The sequence below is a fragment of the Fundulus heteroclitus genome, chromosome 17, assembly GCF_011125445.2.
Source record: "Fundulus heteroclitus isolate FHET01 chromosome 17, MU-UCD_Fhet_4.1, whole genome shotgun sequence".
NCBI lineage: Eukaryota > Metazoa > Chordata > Actinopteri > Cyprinodontiformes > Fundulidae > Fundulus > Fundulus heteroclitus.
The window spans coordinates 14,857,486-14,880,113 of NC_046377.1; the positions used below are offsets into that span (position 1 = coordinate 14,857,486).

Genomic DNA, 22,628 nt, shown 5'->3' on the forward strand with positions numbered 1-22,628 from the left:
CCCTGGTAATGGCAACGTGTGCCTGATAAACGTTGTAGTGAGAGGAACTTCTCTCCACATCTGGACTTGATGCCAATTAAATGAAAACCCATCAATGATTTTGTCTTGCTTCTTTTCTCTTTGATTTTGAGATAAATGTTAATTTTTTTTATTAATTATCCTTTTACACTGCAGACTGATCTAGAAGTATGGCACCTTTAAACTTTAAATGAATCAAAATCAACTTAAAATACTTTTTTCTTTGTTATTAATTAACCGAGAGATTAAATAGATTTTGATTATACCTTAAAACTAGCCATAAACGATTGAAGTTGTTAAATGGAACTGTGCAGTATTAATTAATATAAAGCCTTTTTGGTTTTATTATTAAACATTTAGCTCTCCTATGTACTTGTTTCTTTAAATTGGCACCTGTTTGTGATAGTTTTTATTCTGGTACATTTTCTAATTCATAGTATTTGACTTTCATGGATTAATTGTCCTTCAACTTTAGACCAAAATGTTTGCATGTTAGAACTCTCTGGTATGACCTTGAACTTACACGCGTCCTTTTGGGCAAAAGATCTAGTGCATCGGCCATCTTCACTCGTTTTTATACTAGTTTTACTCTGTAGTAGCAGCTGAGCCACAGTAATTAGGGTTTGCAATGCTTTGTTTTGCAGACTTTTTAGCTGTGTCATTTTAGTTTTAAAGGCCATTTCAAAGTTGGACATTGGGTTAAAAAGGTGGCCAGGTAATAAGGGCACATGGTCAGAGTGCTTCTTCAGAAGGTTTTACACAAATATACAACACAATGCATTTTACCCATCAAAAAGTCAGTGTAGTAACTTTATTTGTGCATTCTCTATTCACAAAGAAATTCTACGGATATTGGTGATTATTTATATGTTTCCAGATTTTATCACTCTACAGCTCCACATTGGCGTGCATTTTATTGGGACTTAGTTTTGCCATGCTATTTATATTTTCAATAGATGGATCAAATTACACTCAAAAATACTGAGAGCTAGGAATAGCCATATAACCGACCACTGCTATAGACTTCTCCACAACTTTCTGCCTGGCCTGTTTGATTTCTTCCTTTATGATGCAGTTTGTTTCCTCATGTTCTGTAACAAACCTCTCAGGCCTTTTTAGTTTTTGATTTTATTTTAGGTTTTATTCAAGGGTATCAGAGTAAATCAGAGTGAGCACAAATGCATGCCACATATTAGGATTTTTTTCTTCAAAATTTGAAAACCATGCATCCATTTGCTTTCACTTCAAAATTATGTGCGACTTTGTGTTGCACTTTTGAGCAAAATCAGAGATAAACTTATATTTTTGGGTAGTAATGTGATAAAATGTGAAAAGTTGCAAGGTAAGACAACCTGGGCCAAAAACATTTCTGGGAATGGAGAATTTGTCACAATGTGATGACTGATCAGTGTTATAGTGCCTTGCAAAAGTATTCACCCTCTCTTCAGTTTACCTGTTGTGTTGCATTCCATCCGGCATGTGTATATTGCATGTTCCTATGAGTATTTCTTTTTCTGTGACTCCCCTTAAAACTAGAGAAATGAACTTCACGTGTGCAATCTAAGTGTCACATGAACTGTCAGCATAAACAAACCATTTGTGATTGGCCTCAGACGCTGCCGCACCGCTAAGTATCCCCCAATAGTTTGGATGAAGGTGCTCTGGCAAAGTAAGACTAAAACTGAACTTTTCGGCCGCCAAGGCAAACGATGTTTGACACAAAGCGAACACATCTAATCACCCAAGAACACCATCCCCTACAGCTAAACATGGTGGTGGCAGCGTCATGCCGCGGGATGTTTTTCAGCAGCAGAGACTGGGAAACAGGTCTAGGTGGAGGGAAAGATGGACGGTACTAAATACAGGGATAGTCTTGATTTGACCCCAGAACAGAGGTTCAGCTTCCAGCAGGGCAGTGACCTGAAGCATACTGCTTAAGCAACATGTAAGTGGCTTAAAGGGAAACTAAATTGGTTGGAAAACTTTCAAACCATTTCAATTCCAGGCTATGAGGCAACAGAACATAAAAAGGGAGGGAATACTTTTGCAAGGCACATACATATGACTTATCAACCAATGGCAAACGTTTTTAGCCAATTTTTGTCTGGATTGGTAAATATTGAAACAATGGATTTGAACTAGTGCTGCCATTCCAGCTGAAGAATATTAGCTTTGGCAAGTCTGTTGAACTTGTCGCCAAATAAATTAACGCACAAATCATTGTTAATTTTTATTCATTTCACACATTTACATCTGAATTACCCTAGCATGTAGGATCATAACATCAATGTCTTAAAGTAACTGATACGGATGTTCAACGTTTAAGAAATCATGTTTCATAAAAAAAATAAATCTAACGACTCCTGGGTCTGGTGCCCATCTCCAGCATTTATTAGATGAGGAACACCCTGGACAGATTGCCAGTCCATCACAGGGCAACACGGAGAGACAAAGGCCAATCGATCATGCTCACACTCATACCAAAGGGCAATTTAGAGCAACCAAGTAACCTAACGGCTATGTTTTTGGACTTGGAGAGGAACCTGAAGAAGTCTGAGGTAAACCTCTGAGACTCCTTTTAAAGGAAGAACATGTATACTTAATGCTTATAGAACCCCAGGCCAGAATTCACACTTTCTTGCTGTAAGGCTAAAGTGCTACCACTGCCCCACCATGCAACCCTCCTATGTAGCAAATCAGAATCATAAATAGCGTCATTACTAGGGATGCACAATATTTATCAGACTGATAAAATATCGGTCGATTTGGAAAAAAATATCGGCCCGACTAGTACATTTTTTCCGATTAAAAATGGCCAATAAATTAATTAAATCTGGTGGAATTTTATCTACCATTGATGCCCTCACCTAGAAAATAAGACAATGGCGACAAAGACAATGGGGGTTGTAAATGATGAGTAGAAAGTGGTTAAGTTAAATTTTTATTTTATTTTCTCCAAGATTTTCCAAAAAAAAAAAACATCTCTACAATGCCTCATGCAGTCAGACAACCTTTTGTTGATTATTCACCTCATCTTTGAGGATGCACTTTTATTGACTTTATTGAATTTTTGGAACCGAGGCTGACCTGCATATGTTAGTACATATAATTTCATGTTCGAAAATTGTTTGACTTGACTACACAAATACCTTTGCAGATAGTCTCTGAACATTTTTTAAGAAGTTGCACTTTTTTCTTTGACCTTGTGGTTATTTTTGAGAGTTCATTTTACTTTTTGACTTCACAAATGTCTTTGCAGTTAAGCCATAAATCTGTTCTGTAATTTTAAAGGGATGGTCAACATTTGAAGAGCCAAAACATTTTGTTTGCTGTTATAGATAAGCCGGAGTAACTAAATTATTAGTTTTTTATAGCTGCATCCAGCACAAGCTGTGATTATGCAAAAACTATATTGAATATGAACTTATCGGCATTGGCCATGAAAAGCAGAAAGTTATCTATCGGTTGAAATTTTTAATATTGTGCATTGCTAATCATTAAATATCAGAATTACTAAACAAATATTAATATAGGTTCATATTTAAGATGCCGGAAGGTATTTTCCAATTTAGAATGTACTCATCTGGCATAGTAGAGATAAAAAAAAAAAAGTTTTCAATGTAATGAATGTTCTGAGCCTGGAAATTAGGTTTTGATGTGGAGGTTTCGGAGCAGGGTGCCAACCATGGAAGATTACCCGTCTTATGGCTCAGTGCTGCGGAACGGACTAAGTGAGACAGTTTGGTAGCCTGTAACTTTCCCTCTCCACAGACGGGCCGCGTCTTCCTTTTTGAAGGTTGGTGCTGAAAAGGCCAGGATTTGGCCTGCTGTTTTGTTTGTCTTGTTGCTTCAGTGGACAATATACAAATTGCTGCGTTAATTGTTGGACCTAAGCTGATGTGGGGTTTTGACAATGATTTTCAGAGGGGGGGGGGTTGTCACACATGCAGGAGAGTTGATGTGAGAAATAAAGCTTAGTTAAAAAGGTTTCGAAGAAGAATAAGAAAAGTTTCCCACTTAATCACTGGTTGAATGGAACCATAAAGTGGCTGCAAATGCCATGGTAATACTGAGCACAAGTGGCTTTAAAGTGCAGGAAAGTATAGTTTTTGAGCAAAAGTCAACAGCCAGTCAAACACTAAGTAAAGGTCACCAGACACTTGGTGCCTTCTAGGCAATTTAGACAGCATCACCAGCAGTTAATGGAGTTTGATAGAAGTTTTTGGTGAGACTTTGCAGTTGTCTGGCATGTGCAACAGACTCTTAACAATATCATGCAGGATAAAACCAGTGACTTTGCGGATCAGTATCAAACCGTTCTCCAGATGCACCAGCTCCTTATATCCAAACTGGGGCCTTATTTTGGAGTGCTGAATGATTTCTACACTGTTTCCTCCAAAATAACACTGGGATTCTTTTGCTTTGTTACAGTCCTGACTTTAGAAAGCTGCCCTACATGTCCAACAGATGTAATAGCGATCTAGCTGCACCCATAAACAAGGTTACATATATCAGACACAGGGCCGTGCTGAGACCACTAAAGTAAAATAGGGCACATTTGACTGGATTCTAGTGCTGAATATTAGTACAAATTTCCCATAACTTTGACAGTTCAATGTACTATAATGTTACAAAATAGTAAAAAGTTATACAATAGATTAAAATCTGGGATAAATGATAGAACATAATACCGCGTATATGTTTATTCAATATTTTATTACAATCAGAATTTCCTTCTGCCGGACTTCTTTGATTATAAGGAGGTATAGAGATATTCCAACCTGCATAGGAGCAAGATATGTCAATTAAAAACCTAGACCATTGAACATATTTTGTTTTTACACAATTACGCCTTTAAAGAAACACAATGGGTGCAATACAATTATAGTGTACTTTAATAAGGGCCCTGATAATAAATAAAGCAGCCCACATGTTCTGTTACAGCGGAGGTGAAGACGGCCTGTTCAGAACAGCACAGTTGGATCCGCTTTAACATGAAACGGCAAACAAGAAAATGAAAAGTGACACATTACTCTAGTCTTACCTGTCAACATGAGAAAACATAACGCAAAACTGACCCCCAAACTTTAGGTTAAAACTCTTCTATTTATGTGTGCTCATGTTTTATTAGTACATATATACATTTCTCCTTTCCCTCTTCTTTTTCTCCCCCGTCTGTTGTCTCCTGTCTCATCCTCCCTGTTGACTGAAGCTCTGTGTATTTTGTTAATTCGGACTCTTGTCTTCATTCTCTCTGTGCTGTCAACTGTAGCTTTGTGCCTTTTTCTAATATCCTAATCAACCTCCTCATCTGATTCATCCCTTTCCTTCTGTCCATCTAGCAGCAGGAAATTAGCTATCAGTTGTTCTACATTAAACTATAGTACATCCTAACATAATCAACAACTCTTAAACTGACTGCGTGTAAATTTCTACGTAGATTCAATATCAAACAACTGTGCTGACTAGAAAAACATGGTATTTTTTAGTTTAAGGCGTTCTTTAAGAGGCATCTTTCACCTTAAAAAGAAACATAAATTATTCAATTTATTGAATAATAATGATTGACAAGACAAGAAGTTTAAAGTTCACACACTAATTTTAATTAAGTTTCTGGAAATGTCTCTTTATTTATAAATGTGTTAAGAAGGAAAAAGGAAAGCATGGTGTATACAATTGTCTTATTGAATTTATACACAGAAACCCACATCAGTTGAGGGGAGAATTTTTACATAGAAATATGATATAATCTGCATAATGATTTGTCAGTGACACCTTATTAACTTCATTCTACCCTCTAAAGCAGTTGTTTATAGATAAATAGCTGCATTTCCATTATCCCTCAAAAAGATTAAGTATAAATAAAATGCCGCACCACTGCTTCTCATCATCGCATCTTTTAAAACTAGCTGTTCTAACAACTTTTTAATAATAATAATAATATAAGCTGTCTACAGAAGTCCATCTCGAGATAAGTGCTGTAAACTAGCTCGCGCTATAAGCACCATGCATCAGACTGCTGTCCTTATTGTGTTTCTGTCCCTATCAAATAAATCTAATAGAAAATAATACTGGTGTCAGCTGTTAAGGAAGCTAAAAGGAAGATGCATTTTTAGAGACCTACAAAGTCTTCAGCTACCTGCTAGCTGACGATTCAACAACAGCAATGTACTGTCTGAATGATTATGGACACAAACACGGCTTCGCCTCACCTGTCTTCTCCTCCACCTCAGGAGTATGTCACAGGAGCGCAGGGCGCTCCTCCAGCGTGTGTGCTGTGTTTTAGCCCCTCTTTTGCTTAAAAATACAGATATCTCATCAAGCCTGTCACTAACAGGCTTTATGACCGAAATCTGGAACACAGAGCTCTCATACTGACACAGAGCCTGGGCTCACTGCGCAGAAAACAATTACCAGGGGCACCATAGAGGTAAAGGGATGATTGGGGGACATTGCATGCCATTGCAAAAAACATTATTAATAATACTTTAATAATGCTTTCATTTAATATCAGAGGGGAAAAGTAAAAAAAAAATATATATATTTTTTATTTTATTTTATTTTTTTTTTTTTTTTTGGCTGCACAGTGGCGCAGTGGGTAGCACTGTTGCCTTGCAGCAAGAAGGTCCTGGGTTCGAGTACACCCCTGGGTCTTTCTGCATGGAGTTTGCATGTTCTCCCTGTGCATGCGTGGGTTCTCTCCGGGTACTCCGGCTTCCTCCCACAGACCAAAAACATGACTGTCAGGTTAATTGGCTTCTCTAAATTGTCCTTAGGTGTGAGTGTGTGCGTGAATGGTTGTTTGTCCTGTTTGTCTCTGTGTTGCCCTGCGACAGACTGGCGACCTGTCCAGAGTGTACCCCGCCTCTCGCCCAGTGAACGCTGGAGATAGGCACCAGCACCCCCCGCAACCCCATGAGGGATAAAGCGGTTTGGAAAATGGATGGATGGATGGATGGATGGATATATTTTTTGTTTTTACCAAATGTTCACTTGTGGGTTAGGAGGAAAAAGCGGCAAATGCTCCAGCTTTATTCGAGAGGGAAGAAAATGGTGAGATGATTATTTTTCTATAAACGTATTTTACCAACTGGTAAAACTTTTCTCCAGACCAGGGCTCTCTAAGATTTCACAAATAGCTGTTAACTTATGCACCGCTCTGAGACTGCTTTAAATTGAAAGAGGGGGCGACTTGGTTTTTAAACCGTAGGTACAAGAGATGTCAGGATTTCTTATCTCCAAAATGAGTCGGCCATTTCCGAACAGGCAATTACTGATACAGAGTCTTAGCCAGATACTTTAATAAAGCAAATTCCATATGATTGAAAACTGTGTAACCCCCTTGATGTCTCAAATGGTCCTTCTACCTTTGTACAGCCTCCTGAGTTTTCCAATGTTCCTTTAGTCAGATTATGCACCAAAGTGTAGCTTTCATACATGTAATTATGATGGAGGCGGTCTGAAATCTCTCTTGTCCAAGGTGATTGCACAAAAGGTCTTTTAACATCTATTCTTTATCACCACTGAGATCTCTGACCCTGATAACTGTTGCGTGGCTCCTTATATCTCACGCATCGTCGTTCTGCTGCCTCTCATCACCTAGTAGACCATCTGAGTGTGCCGTAATTTTCTGCATGGGCGACGGGGTGAGATTGAGCGCTCTCTACCCTCCTGTCGCTGTGCACTGTCTGTCTGCTGGCTGAAAAAAAAAAAGCTTACAAGTGTTTTCTTTTTCTGTTTCCATTTTTCCCAGGCCTATTTGGGCAGAATAGAACTTTATTAATGAGCTAATATAAGCGGTTAAAGCTCTTATTCCTCTTTTAGAGAGAGCAGAGTGGCTAGAAGGAATATTAATATAACATTTTTCAGGTGCTCTAAATGTCTGCCTCAGTATGTATTAAAAAACATTAACAACTAAAGGGTAGTTACCTTTGTTATAGCTATAGTTATAAAAAATGTTTTAACTTTTGCCCTAGCCCATTTCTAAACATGACATATTCGGCAGCGATCTTTAATAAGGTTAGATTTTATTCCTGCTGACAGCGTTTTGGTGGGGAGCAGTTTGCCGGTGTGTTCGGCTAACGCTACCTTGTCTACTTTTTAAAATGTAGAATCTTTTAATTTGGTTTATAAATATTTACAATATTCCAGCCATTCTCATGGGGTGAAACTTTAGCAGAAAGTTTCTCATAAACTTTGACATTTGATTTGAATATCATAATGTTTAATGATCTGATTTTTGGGACAGTTCGCTAATTTCAAGTCTTTCAATGCAAAGATCTACAAAAAATTGGAATAGGACAATTTCCCCCTGAATTGGCACTGTTTGATGTTTGGCTGGTCGAATAATGGAAGCAAACACAAAATCAGTCTATTAATGCATCTGGGGTTTTCTTGAGTTAAACATAAATAAATAATATAAATAAATGGAAATAGTCTGATAATCTCATCTTATGGTTTTAAAATTAATTCTAACAAGAGATACTGCCTGACCTGCTGGATATCCTTAGCTCCACTTATTCTAATATATCACCAGCTTTTAAAAAAAAACAAAATGCTTGTGCTAGTTTATTTTTTCTCTTGGGCCATATCCTTTAAAGCCCCAAATCTCTGAAGCGGTTTTTTTTTGTTTATGCATGGGTGTTTGAGTCATGTTGTAAAGAGCACTACAGTAAACCTTGACTGTTTGTCTAAAACTCCCAGAGCTTTGTGTTATCAAAAATAATGCCCTCATTGTCTGAGACACATGCATGCAGAGTGGATTTTTCCCAAAAGAGCGGTTCTGCACAAACAACACTCCACTCAATCAGCTAAATGCAAAACCGAGGCCTACTACTGTATACCCCCCCCCCACCCCCCCCAACCCAACATCAGAAAATGACATTCTCCTGAGTCATGATTTCTCTCTTGATGTTTCAGAAGCTTAAAATGCTTCCAGCAGTAACATCCACACACTCGCAGCCTCAGACCCCGCAGCCCTGCGACACTGTACAATCCAACATGCACCGTGCCTCTGCAGTAGTCAAAGATGATTCCCAAGCCTTAGTGGGTAATATAGAATGAAGGGAATTCACCCCAAATAGAACAAAACTCCCCCTGAGGATAGCGAGCGGGAACAGTTTTTATTCGGTTACGGCTGAGACATCGCTCCGACTCTCTCCTCTATCTGTAACCTTACTGCTGCTGCATAATAGCAGTTTATGGATGATGGTACGGAAAGGTTGTCTGGAGTAATTTAATGATGCTGATGTTGTCATTTTACCCGGTGAATGAAGCTGAATATGGCTCCATAGCTAAATAATTAGACCAGTCACTATATTTTTCACTGTATTATCCGTGTGGGAGAACCTTGTTTGTATTTATCATTTGACTGGCAAAAGACGGCCTTTTTGTTTTCCGATTGTTTGGATTATATTTAACCCAGGATGCACAATGTATCATTAAGCGGCAGTTTCTGTTGGCATCTCCTGTTGGCAGCTCCCTTTCACTTTGACCTCGCTTCTGTCACTTTTCTTAGTTTGCGCACATCATAGAGGCATGATATTTGAATGGTGCACTCATAGTATCTGCTCCACTGCTGCCTGTCTCTAATTGGAATACAGTGCTGACATTTACGCTCTTTCACAGTGACACGGTTGTCTTTCTACAGCCTATTAGTTGAGAATTATTTTTTATTAATTCACCAGTCCTGTTTGGGTTGTTTTGTTGCCGCTCTTTGTAGAAGCAGTTCTGTTGTGTTGTCCTTTGTCAATTATATACAATTATATTGAAGCATTGGCATGAATAGGCTTTATCCAAAAGAAGCAAAACCACTGGCAGCATCTCAAAGTATGAAATTAGCTTCAACTGTTGTTCAGGTTTTGATAGGTGCTGAACAAAAAGTTATTTTTTTTATATACAGACTTTAGGCCCAGTCCCATTTTGTTTGATTTCCCAAGCCATCCATCAAACTGTCAATTCATCCAGCTGCCCATTTCTGTGCTTTAATGTAATTCTGAAATGGTGGCAAAGAAGGACAGAGAAAATTAGGGAATTTTGACATAAATTTTGCAGGAGCCCTGCCCTAGTAAACTTAAAGGAGCTATAAGTAATACTAACACCTTGTGGCTCAAATCGGTACAGCAGCTTGCCAGTCACAACAATCTAATATGCCATTTTTAAACGGTGTGTTGCTCTTGTGAATTGTTACCCACACAGGATAGGTATATGACATTGTATCCTGTTCTATTTCCGGTCCGCTTCTTTTACTGGCTTCCATGTTTGCAGGCTGCTGCTCTTTGCCGAGTTAAAATACCAAAATGCTGCACTTAGTTTGGAACCCTGGGAACTCTCATAAGATTGGCTCAGGAACCAGGAAGTAAACACGGGCTACGCTCTGAACCGAAGTGGTTTGAGAGGAGAAAACCGTGACTCAGACATTGTTGGAGAGGACTGATTGTTTATAGGGAATGCTACTTCCATCCCAGGTGACAAATGAGAAGTATTTAGGTTGATTTTACAGTAAATATCTTACTTGTAGCTCCTTTTTGGCTGGTTACATTCTTTTAAAAACAAAATCCATGAAATTAAGGTTCAGGGCAACATGAAGGCTCCATGGCTCCTTTCAATGCACCGTGCAAGTGAAGTACTCGGGCTATTTCAGGAGTGGGCAGCGCTGGTCCTCAGGGGGCCCGTGATCTGCTTTTTCACTGCCCTTCTCCAAATCTCCTGCTTGAAATGGTCATGTTATCTTGCCTTCATGTCACATGGTTCTGCATGAGTCTGCTAAGCACCCATTCATTTAAGTCATGCATGTTCAAGCAGGAACATGTCTAGAAAACGCAGGAAACCCGCCCTCGAGGACTGGGTTTGCTCACCCCTGAGATAATCTGAAACTGTCTTTCTGACTCACCTTTTGGCTGAGCGTTGAGGGATTTCCACTTGGTATGTGTGAGAGCAGCTCTGAGAATTTACATTTTGCTGAATCAGCTTGAGAAGGTGGATAGTAAGGAACTGATTGAATAAGGAAGGCACAAACACACTTAACTCATAATTTAATAAGTCCAGCAAGGGCCACTAACATCATTCTGTTCTTTTGCAGCTCGGCTATGTCAAACGACAAAGTATCATAGAAAGAGTTCTGCCACTATGATGCTGCCTTTTTAGAGATTTTCTCTCACAAATTTCCTCTTGAAGACAGTAATTGAATCCTAAACATTTATACATCCAGGCACACTTCCTTTGTCTCCAGGTCAGTTTGCATCATCATTTCTTACCCACATGTTGCCCTTATAGCCCTCGTGGTTCTATTTTCCATTCATAAATCCTTTTGTACCCACGCAGAGGGAATACAATAAGTCTTCATACCCATGTTAACATTTCTTGCTTTTAATTAAATATAATATGTACAGCATAATTTAAAAAAGGAACTGAAATCTTTTAGGGATTTCACAATTGGCACCATTTATTTACTCAAATTTCAGTTCTAGTCATTGGTTATTCGTATTTCCTTATCAGCACACCACAGTGAAAGCAGCGGTCTGCTTAGAGCTTAACTCTAATATTGCTAAAAGATGAAGAAAACTGGACCAAGAAGATACCAAAAGGTCAATTATACAAGAATGAAGCTGCAACAGTTTCTGACAAATTACTGTCTGCTTAGAGTATGTGACAACAATCTCCTGCCTTCTTCATTTCCGGGCCTTTGGATAGGGCAAGAAGGGTGGTAAAACATCCAAGCTCAGGTAAATTTAGCAAAACACAAAAAAATCACCTAAAATCTTCCTTAAACACGTTCAATAATGTTTTCTAGTCTAAAACACATAAGTAATGTTTTAACCATAGTTACAAAAGCAATGCCCTCCCTTCCCCTCCCCCCAAAAGCGACCTGTACAGGTAAGAAAGGTAGCCAAACTTCAGATGGTTTATTATTTTTTTTACTAAGCCATAATAGCTCAGTATTTGAAATTTAAGAGGCAAGCACGCCAATGTTGTCATTCATAGTCCAGCTTGTCCTGAGACGGCTTTTTTTAAATTCAGTTGTCTCCGGGTTATTTATCATGTTATTTTTATCTTATCATGCTTCAAGAAAGATACCCATCACTCTTGGTGTTTTTGTGCATGTGTTTTTTTTGCCGAAACAGTTACGCTGGACCTTTCTTCAGAAATGCAAAAAAACAAAGTAACCACCTATGATCTTTAGTGAGAGGGTAGCGCCACACTTTGGAGTGAGGTTTTTTGTCTGGCTGCCTATGCGTTACATCTGTACTGACGTGCATTTGTTTAACATGAAGCTTTCATGGACACAGCTGTTTGCGCCTGTGTCCATGAAGGCTTTTTGTATATAGTTTTGTAAAGTGGTGTTTGTATGAGCAGCTGTCATTCACCCTTACATATTTCATTAGGTTCAGGGTCTGCTGTCTACCATGTCACTGAAAAAGCTAGAAAAAAATAAAACGAGTAAACAAAAGGCGTGAGACCCTGTGGATGTTGAAATGGACTGTATTCTGTATTTATTTGCAGGTCTGGTGTGTTCCAAAATCCAATCCCCCGGAACTTTTCACTGACTCTTTGCATTTCCAGATGATAGATTGAACAGTGAGATGTCCAAACTTTACCCCAACTGTATCTCTGACTTGTCTGCTGTGTGATCCTCGGGATGTTTGTTGTTCTCTAATTTTATTTACCAAACGTCTCTGACTTGGACAGAACCACTGGATTTCAAAAATGCAGTCTTTAAATTAAAAATCTCACTTCTGATGGCAGTCGGTGCACTTGGGCTCAGGGGGATCAGCGAAAAAGGAGAGTGAAACAAACACGCTTCACTTTTTAATTTTTTTTATTTATGTATTTATCCGGGACAATTTGAAAACCGTGTATTGGTGTCCTTTTTAATTGTTACTTTTGTGTTGGTCTGCGTCATAAATCTGAGATCTGCAGTTGACCTTTAAAAGTGCAATATGAATGAAGTTTCTCCCCGTCTAATTTTTGCTCTTCTCCTCCTCCTCCTCCATCTGTATTCAGGAGAAGAACAAGGACAAAGACAAACGATTCCGTCCTCTCTATGACATCGCGTACATGTTTGAGGCCCGGGAGTTCCTCAGGAAGAAGCTCATCGGTAAAAAGGTAAGAAGCACCCACTGGGTTTGTGCTCTCTGCTATATGAATGAATGTGATTTCTTTTTATCAGCGTTTTTGAATTCTGCAACAGTTGTAGATAAAAAAACACGCAAAATGACGGTAAGTGCTCCCTGCACCTTTTTCATTGACAGACAAATGTATTTCAGAGCTGGATATCCATTTCCCTCTGTGTCTGCGTGTGAATACTAAGTGCTCATGGTAGATGTCCTGGGGCTTAGCGTTGGCCTGGATGCACCCTTTAAACAAGCAGTCTTGATTTCCCCCTCTTGTGTCTATTGATCGACTTGGTTTGTACACCTGGGGGGCAGCTATGATTTACTCACATCTGACCCGTTAGAGCTTAGCAGCGAGTTAAAGGCTCCTCCAGATTCCCAGCTTAGCACTTTCTAAAAGATGAATGTAAAATGATTGTGGTAACAAAAAACAAAAAAATAAAAAAAACTTTTTTGTTCTTGTTTGTAGTTGACCAAACTTAGCCAGGCAGTAGGTTGCGTTTAGGGCCTTGGCTAACTTATTTACTTTTACAAAATACAGAGGGAGTACGATAGTGCCACAATGGAATAAGTGTATAAAGATTAACATAGAAATAAAGTTTGGATCGATGGAAGACGGCCAAAACAGTCACTCTGTTTTACTCTTAAAACTCCAAAGACATCTCATAAATGCAACACGAAGATTCTGAAGCTCAGGCAGAATACAAATTAAAGAGCTTTAAGGTCCAATCTGTATTTCAGTTTGACTGAGACTGTGCAATACCAGCGTATTGATGACTGAACTCCTGCAACCCTGATAGTAGATGGAGCAAACAGTTCACTCGCACTTTCATAACAGTACAACTGAGGCTGTTAAACAAAAACACGCACCCACTCAAAGTCAAAAGCCACAAGAGTTCCTTCTGGCTCTCTGTATGGGAGTGAGATTCATATCCCTGTCCCAGCTTCTCATCACAGCCATTTTAATCCTCCTCATTAATGTTTTTTTAATGACAAGAAAATTCCGCCCTAAGCCGGTTTTCGTCAAGTGAAGCGAAAATAATGATTCTGTTTATTTGTTACGTTTGCGTTCCAGAATAATGGGGTGCGTGCGGCAGTGAACGAGGGAAGCTGAAGCCTCGCTTTGGTGCGAATAGATTTGCCAGAGCTGTATTACAAGAGTGTTCATGCCAGCTTCTTGTATGCACGTCTTAAGCTTGCTGGCGCCCTCATGTAGAAATAAAACGTCCACGTCTGCACGAGCTGTGAGCATTATTACAGACTGCTTCATAGCTTTTTAGTATTTGTGAAAAGCAAAAAGGATACAGCTTTGAACAGATACAGTACGTATTAAAAGGAATAGGCTGAATAATGACCATCCATGTGCTCTGAGATCTCACATTTTCAATGTTATGTTGTACACTCATGCATAATTTGTTATTGGTTTCTGTATATCTTGCTTTGACTTTGAGCTTCTAAAGTTAACTCTGCTTAATTGTTCCTGCGCCGTACAAAAGCCTCAAGCAAATTGCTGTTTGTGTTGTTTATTGTAGTGGGAGCTGTGCATAATTGTTTGCATCGAAAGGAGTTAGCTCCTTAAGTGTGTTGACTTGGCTTGTTTTCGCTGGAGTGAGTCAGTGGGTCTGTTTACATTGTATATTGGAATGCATGGAATCACATTTTAACAATTGTGTGCTTGTATATATGCAAGCACACCCCTGCGTCTTCAGAGATGCGCGCCTGCGTTCATAAGGGAGCATTTTGTTTTAATGCAAAGTACCCTGAATGCAACTCTCACCCCTGAATTATATTTTTTATATAAAAACAAAACAAGAAACCTCGGAGATCCCACTCAAGGCAAATTTGCATTCTCTGTCACGCTCACATTCTATCCAGTTTTTCTTCCATTTAGCTGGTTAGATTTTGAGTGCTTGTTCCTGTCTTTCAACACAAAATGTTCATGAACTCAAAGTTGGGTAAGGAATGATGTCAATACTAAAATCACTTTGTTAGATGGTGACTCTGCAAGCTACAAACTTTAGTTTCCTTTTTTGTTTTGTTTTTAGTAAATACCTAGTAGGAGATTTATTTTAAATAATGCAAAATAGGGGAAAAGGAACTGCTTTAGTGAACTGGCCCTTGGTCCCTTTAGATTTGATGATTGGATCATTTCTTTTTTTTAATGGAAATTTAAATCAAATAAAAAAACAACAACCATTTTGGCATTTTTAGAGGGTTTCAACAGCCTTTCCCTGCCAGGAATGGCAAATTAATCTAAATTTAACAACTTTAATGCTTTTGTTTAAAATCTAACAAAGCTCTAATGTTACATTATTCCAAACATCCGTTTCACTTAGTGACTTTACCTTTAATTTCTAAAGTGTGTTACTGCTTTAAGCAGCAGTCAAGCTTAATCAGAAAATATGTAGCTTTATGTTTAGTTCCCTTTAGATATTTGAGTATTTGTAGATATTTTCAGGTTTCCTTCAGGGCCTTACATTCTATCTTCTCAAGCTTAGGCCTTAGACTTTCCATAATTGGTCTTAAATTACATTTAATGGGTTCTTAAATGTGTTCCCACTTAGCTAAAGTATTGTGGTAGTATTACATTGTGAACAAAAATACATGATGCAGTAAGCAAAGGGTTACTTTTGTTGATTTGGAAACTCGACACTAAAATGTCTAAAAGATTTAAACCCTCCTGCATGCATAGCTATATGTTGCTCCACATTTGATTAATATTGATGCTTGATCTGCCAAGTGCGTCGATGTTCTTTTTGAAGTTCGGTTCAAGTGGAGAGCTGCCGTCCATTTTCCAGCAGCACGGCTTCCTCCCTTCCTACCCTGCAAGATCAATAAAAGGAAGGGGCTCTGGGAAGTTGCTTCTCTTCTATTCCTTTATTGTTGCCAAGATACAAGGCTACGGCTCTGAGTTAAAACTTCTGTCACCATGTATCTTTTTTTTTTCTTTTTTTCATAATTTCACAAGTTTGAAAAAGCTGTGGGCTTTAGCTGCCTTGGCAACAAGAATGATTTGGTTTGGATAAAATGAAATCTCTGTGGTGAATGTTTGCGAGTTCAGTACTCAACTGTCAAATCTTTTCTAATAATCTGTTCTACCTTGGCCTAGTTGGCTTGTCAGATTGAATGCAGCGTACATTCATGTCCAGAAACATGTTTCATGTCAACAAACAAGAATTTAGTTGACCCACTGGCTTCATTGCCTGTTTTTTGGGGGGTGGGGAGTAATAAACTGTTGGAAGAAAGGTCCAGGCCTTTACTGCATGTCAGTAATCGGATTAATAGTGCCCTGCTGTTTATACAAATATTTCTTTTACCATAAATGATCAAAACAAAATGCTTCAGTAGAGGTCTAGAGTCACTTGACTTTTGTGTTAGGAAGACTTTTTAACAAGTTCTGTGTGATAATGTGTTCACAAAACTGTTTTGTGCGAACCTTTAACTCAGGCAAACGCACACAACATAAGGGTGTCTTCGTCCTACTTTTGTTTACATTTGTTTTTCAAATAGTTGAGTATAAAGTGGCTTGCAAAAGTATATTTAACCCTTAAAGGGTTTCACATTTAGTCATTTTACAAGCTTTTATAAACTCGAGTCTATTTTCCTGGGATTGCCTAACAGATCGCGTCAGGTGGCGAGACAGTGGTGGAATGGCCTCGATACCACATTTTCAGACGCTTTACAAATCAGAATGTGGACATGCATTTGTATGTTTCCTTGATAACCCAAAATAAAATTAATTGCAACCAAATTGCATTCACATTTTTAAATACCTGTATAATTTAAACCCTGCGTAAATACAGCTATTCTGGAAAGGCCTCAAAGGTTTGTTGCAAAACATTAGTGAACAAACTGAATCGTGAAGGCCAGGGATTTCAGAAGTCAGGGGAATAGGTTTGTAGAAGTTTAAAACAGGATGAGGTTATTAAATCATATCCTAAGCTTTTAACGTCTAATGTCATCCAGTGCATCACAAATGGAGCTAGTATGACACAACTGTAATGGTGCTGCGGTTTGGTCTTCCATCTAAACAAACAGGAAGGCTGGTTACAGAGGGTTGGCTATTAATCAGGAAAGCATGCAGATACACTAAATTTAACATCATTTATTTTGGTTGCTATAAAACCAAGTTTAAACTAGTTAAATTGGCTTGTGAACTTACACATCATAAGTTTCTACAATTAGTTTTTTTATTAGATCACAAAAGATGTACTTTAACACAATCAGCTTCAATCAGGACTTCAGCAGAGCTCATTGTCAATGTTTGACCTGCAACATTTCTTATATACAGCCTAGTAACTGTCTAAGAATATCATATATTTCACAATATAGGGATCAAGCAGATTTTTCACATATTACACCTTCTAGGACGTGACTGAACATCAATTGCCATTCTCAGTGTGCTAAAGCTGAAAACCCTAGTGCTACTGCTCTGATTTAGGGAAAAAAGAGCTACATTAAATTTCTTTTTTCTATTAAAGCTCCCCATTTCTTTTATTTATAAGGAAAGCTGGCCGCATTTGATCTTTTATAAAGCATATCTAATATCCATATTCAGAAGACTTTCTTTTTTTCATTTTCTCATAGGAAAACTCTATATTTGATAGCTCTCTGACCTAGAAAAAAGCTGGTCCAATACCTGGCATGGTCTTTGAAAAGGGTTTCACAGTAATTCTAATAGTTGTGTATCTTTTATCAGGTTCATTCCTATAGAACTTTAATATCATTTTCTAAATTTCTTTAGAAACCAATGCAAGATAAAGTTTCAATAGTTGCTAATTTAATAGCTGTGGAGAGTGTTTTCAGACATTCTGCTTTTCACCATCTTTGACAAACTTATTTTTATGTCCAAAAACCCCTCATAATTTATCCCTTTTCAAAAAAAATGCAATGAGGCATTTCCTTATTTCCCTTTTCTCCCTGCCACTCACACTCCGTCTGTCTCAGGCTTTCTTATATCCATCCTCACCCGCATTGAAATGGCAGAGCTTGCATGGTGACATAATCCCAAAAAGCTAGATTTGGCTAACTTTATAAGTAGTGCTTCTTGCACGCCTTGGTCTCAGCTTCATCAGAAAAAAAGTCAAATGGAAATGTTGCATTAAGCCACTTATCAGGGTTGAGCACATTCGGATAATCCTGCATGCTCAAAGTGGCTCCTGTTATGCAGCTGCTTGTGTAGCACTGTTAGCAACTGAGTTTTTGCCTTTTATTGGCGGGCATATAAGTGAGCGAATGTCTTATGCACGGTATGGTATTTGATATAGAGTATGTGAGAGTAGGCACAGGTTTTTGGAGAGAATTTTAGATTGGGCTTCAAGCAGATTCAGATATTTGATATGAGTACAATTTTAGTCCTTTCATTCTGCTTTTTCCTCAGCGTATTTTGCTATTACAGAATCAGTGCTGCTCCATTAAATAATAGCCTTTCTTGATTATAACCTTATAAAACACAGCCTTAAGTACTCAGCTCCTGATGTTCTCTGATCATGTTTTATTCTCCTTTCCACTTTAAAAAATAATCAAACCCCATCAAACCCCTCTTTTGCATTTGCCTCATTATTTTATGTTGCCTGATGCAGCAGACAGTATGGTCATATCAGTTCCCGTATTTAGACGTTCGCTCAGGTCTGAAAGGTTGGCGAGAGATCTTTGATGTTCTGATTCACAATTTATTTTGATTTTCTGACATGTTCCACATGAAGCTTCCACTATAGCCGTTCTTACCTGCATATACGTCTTTTCTTCTCTTCTGCCTTCTGATCTGTTGCCACATAATTTCTGCCAAGAACTGTCATATTTAAATGTGACCTTTATGCTGAAATGGATATGCACCATGTTGCCGTGTAATTTTCAGGTTTATTTGTTGCCAGATTTGTTTTGAAATATGGCTAAAATGGAATTTATAGCTGTGCGATCATAGTTCAATAGAATGTGCAGGAGACGGCTTCTTATTTTAGTTACAGTAAATCTTAACCTCCCACACTTTTCGGGGTAAAACGGCCTTTCACTCTGTTCATGTCTGGGAAAACCACTCATGCTGAGCCCATGCTGGGCTGGAGTACTGTTAATCACGACATGGCACATGTTCCCTTTTCACTTTAAAGCTTTGTACAAGTTGTCTGATGTAGTAAGACCACATGAACTAGTAAATCAAAAGCATTCAATTTAGTTTCAGTTCAGTTTATTTATGTAGCACCAATACACAACACGTCATCTCAGGGTACAAATTAATTTCAATCATATTGTTCCAACAGTTTGGTTAAAAAGGGTTTCTATTTAAGCAAACTTAGGAGATTGCATCAAGTCACTGGCATGCATTATTGACTCCTGAATGAGCATGCAGCTCATTGAAGACAGTGGACAGTTGTTTGCATTTTGTTATTAACTTTGCAGCAATCCCTCATACCAAGCATGCATATAGTGACAGTAGAAAAGAAAACTCCCCCTTTTAAAAGGAAAAAAGCACCAGCAGAACCAGGCCTGTGTGAACTGCCACCACGACTGAGGGGTTTAACAAAATTTACCACACACATGCACACACGCAAAGTGCACAAAAGCACTGATACAGGAGTAATTTCCATGTGAGAGAAAAGTGAAAAGGTAGTGGCATTACTAGCTCCTTTTTAGTGGCTTCATGTAGGAGAAAGCTGATAAATTCTGAGCCAGTTTTCAAGTCTAGATGATGAAAGAGCGCACACAGTAAGTTGCAGTAAAAGGGTAGCCAATAGCTTTGTCTAAAAGAGAGCCGGAGTTCAACAACGAATGACGGGGCCAAGATTATCTATAGGAGAACATAAAGTTATTGGTGGCAGTAGCCTAGCCGATGGCCCCATTCCACCCACTTCCCCCCTTGAGGACAGTGTCACAGCTAAAGAGAATGCCAGGCCATATGTAGATAATATGAAGAGTAAAAACTAAGAATGTCAAGTTAAGTTAAAATAACTGCAAATATAAAATTGGAGAGTAGTAGGAGAATGTCGCAGAGATGGAGAAAGTGGTCATTGATCTCCCGCGGCTATATCTATGCTGGCATAACCGCATAGGTTATGCCAGCATAGCATAACCTATAACCTTGGTCGCCATGATGCGGCTGGTTCACAAATGTGCTTTATAAACCTCGGGGGGCCTTCACAGAATAGGATTTTATTCAGAAGTACCTGATATCTGAAGCTCTAACCAAATATATTGCCCTTGATGATCAGTCGTTTTCAGTGGTCAGTGATATTGTTAAGTTATTTGTGATCTATAAGTACCAATTTATAGTACTCAGTATCGGTACTTGGAATCGGCATGTATCTAAACTGAAGTACTTGTACTCCATCTGGGAAAAAAAATGGTATCGGGACACCCCTACTTAAAGGCATACTATGCAACATTTTTCAGTTAATTAATATGTTCCATACCGTTTTGGATGATTAAATGAGTCATTTCAGGTTGAACTAAGGTTTTCTCGGCCGCCCTGGTGGTCTGTGGGGGAAATACCGCACTTGCAATTGCAGGAGCAGTCGGCCCGCATCCACAGGCTCAGAAGTCTCGTGTGCATCGCGAGAGTCGGTCTTGCTTTACGGCGAGAACTGCTACACGCCTGCAGTGAAAGGTGTGCTCGTTGGTAGCGCAGTGGCGATATTTGTGCAGTTATCATGGCGGAACCAGCGAGAAAACAGTGAAAGCCCATGTTGGAGCAGGCAAGAAAGAGGAAAAGGGCTCTGGACAGAGAGAGGAGTCGTACACGGGTGAACATAGAAGGCTGCAAGGCTGACGCGGACCTCGCGTTTCTGCTGATGCGATTGTAAGTAACATTGTAGGGTTTCCCTCACGCTACCGCCTCGCCGACATTGCAAAAAAATAATAATAAAAAAATAAAACTAACTCGATATGCGCGCCGCTCCGCTCCGCCGGTCAGCGGCGCAAAGTTTGTCTTCCCCGCTCCGCCGGTCGTCCCAAATTCCTAGGGGAAACACTGCATTGGAATGGTTTCTCTCTTTCTCTGTGTATGTTCATACTTTCACTGTGTTAGTCATTGTTGCCGTTTTTTCGACTTTTGTATTCGTTGTGTTCGCCTGTCTGCTAAGCTCAAAACAACTGCGCCTGGCTTGACGGACAAACCAGCATATTTATGACAGTGCACTTTTACTTTCGCCCTCTGGGGGGAGCCTCGCTGGAAAATCAACCCCGGTTGCATAGTATACCTTTAAGAGATATCTCAGGATAACCTAAGCCACTCTAACTGTAAGCTATATCAAAAAAGTTTTAAGTCCAATATCATGGACGGTATTTAAGAAATCTAACTTTAAGATGAGCAGAGATCAGACACACTGGCCTATTTCCTATCTCAATGGTTCCTAAATTTTCCTTAAAAATTAAGTATTTTTCTTCTTCCCTTTGTTTCCTTTTCTGGCCGTTGAGCTTCGAGTGGTAATTTATTACAGGGGGGCTCCATGTATGTGAGAGCAGTTACTATAAAGGGTTTTACTCATTTAAAAGAGACAAAAAAGAAGTAAAGTTTACATTTTACACTGTTTATAGTTTAAGATATGTTCAGAAATGGTGTAAGGCGACATTCGCTGATAGCAAAAATAATCAGATTAATGAGTTTCTGACTTGCTGGTCACCTGTCGGGGCCAATCAATCGTGCTGAGTTCTGCCACCAGCCGATTTCCCGGAGCCTCTATACTCGGCTGTTAATCAGTAAATAATGCACCAAGCTCCACATGTGCAAAAGGACAATATCTCCAACAGAACATATACACTGCTGAGAATGCTCTTTGTTACACATGCAGACATGTTGTATACATGATTCCTTGAGCAAATATTCCCATGCCTTTCGTCACCTTGACAGAACAAACACATTTGGACTCACACCTTTGCTGCTGTTCGTGTCGCTCCTCCAGCTCTCTAATCCATTCATTGCCCTTCAGCTCTCTGTTCACTCTCTTTGGGGGGGGGGGGGGGGGTCTAATGGATGGATTTGCCTTATCCAGAGATCTCTTAGATGACCTGTGCAAAATGGGCCTAGAACCTCTCCAGTCTAGCTCTGCGGGTAGTAGATATATTTTATCCTTACCTAATAGGGTTTAAGTCTTCTCATGGAAATCTTTGTTTCATTGATGCTTCTTCCATTTTATTGTTATTATCGTTTCTACACTATGTAGCTTATGCCCATTCTATCTAGGATTGCTTTGTGTCATCAGGTTTTGTGCACAAGTCCTGTAATTATTTGTATTTCCTCCCCTGTTGAGCGAAACAGCTAACTGTGACCAGCTATCATTTCTTCCGCCGCTTTTCAGTGGGATAAGTTGTACTGCTTTGAATTCTCTCTGCCCCCGAGATGTGGAAATTCTCCCCTCCTTCATTACTTGTGATTTTCAGATCCCTTCATTGCACTTAAAATGGAGGGAGAGAAAAAAAAAATCTACTTTATCCTTCATTGCGTCTCTAACATTCTCACTGGGAGGAGCTAAGTGTTGCGGAAGAGACACGAACGAGAGAAGACGC

The 22,628-nt window shown here is 39.1% G+C and overlaps 1 protein-coding gene across 1 annotated transcript in view; it reads left to right on the forward strand.

Moving 5' to 3' along the window:
• The window catches only part of snd1 (staphylococcal nuclease and tudor domain containing 1), a 229,366-nt gene that overhangs the window by 30,580 nt on the left and 176,158 nt on the right, over positions 1 to 22,628 (forward strand). The window contains exon 11 of the mRNA XM_012869710.3: positions 13,021 to 13,122. Coding sequence (XP_012725164.2) covers positions 13,021 to 13,122 — 102 coding nt within the window. The remainder of the gene's footprint in view (positions 1 to 13,020; positions 13,123 to 22,628) is intronic.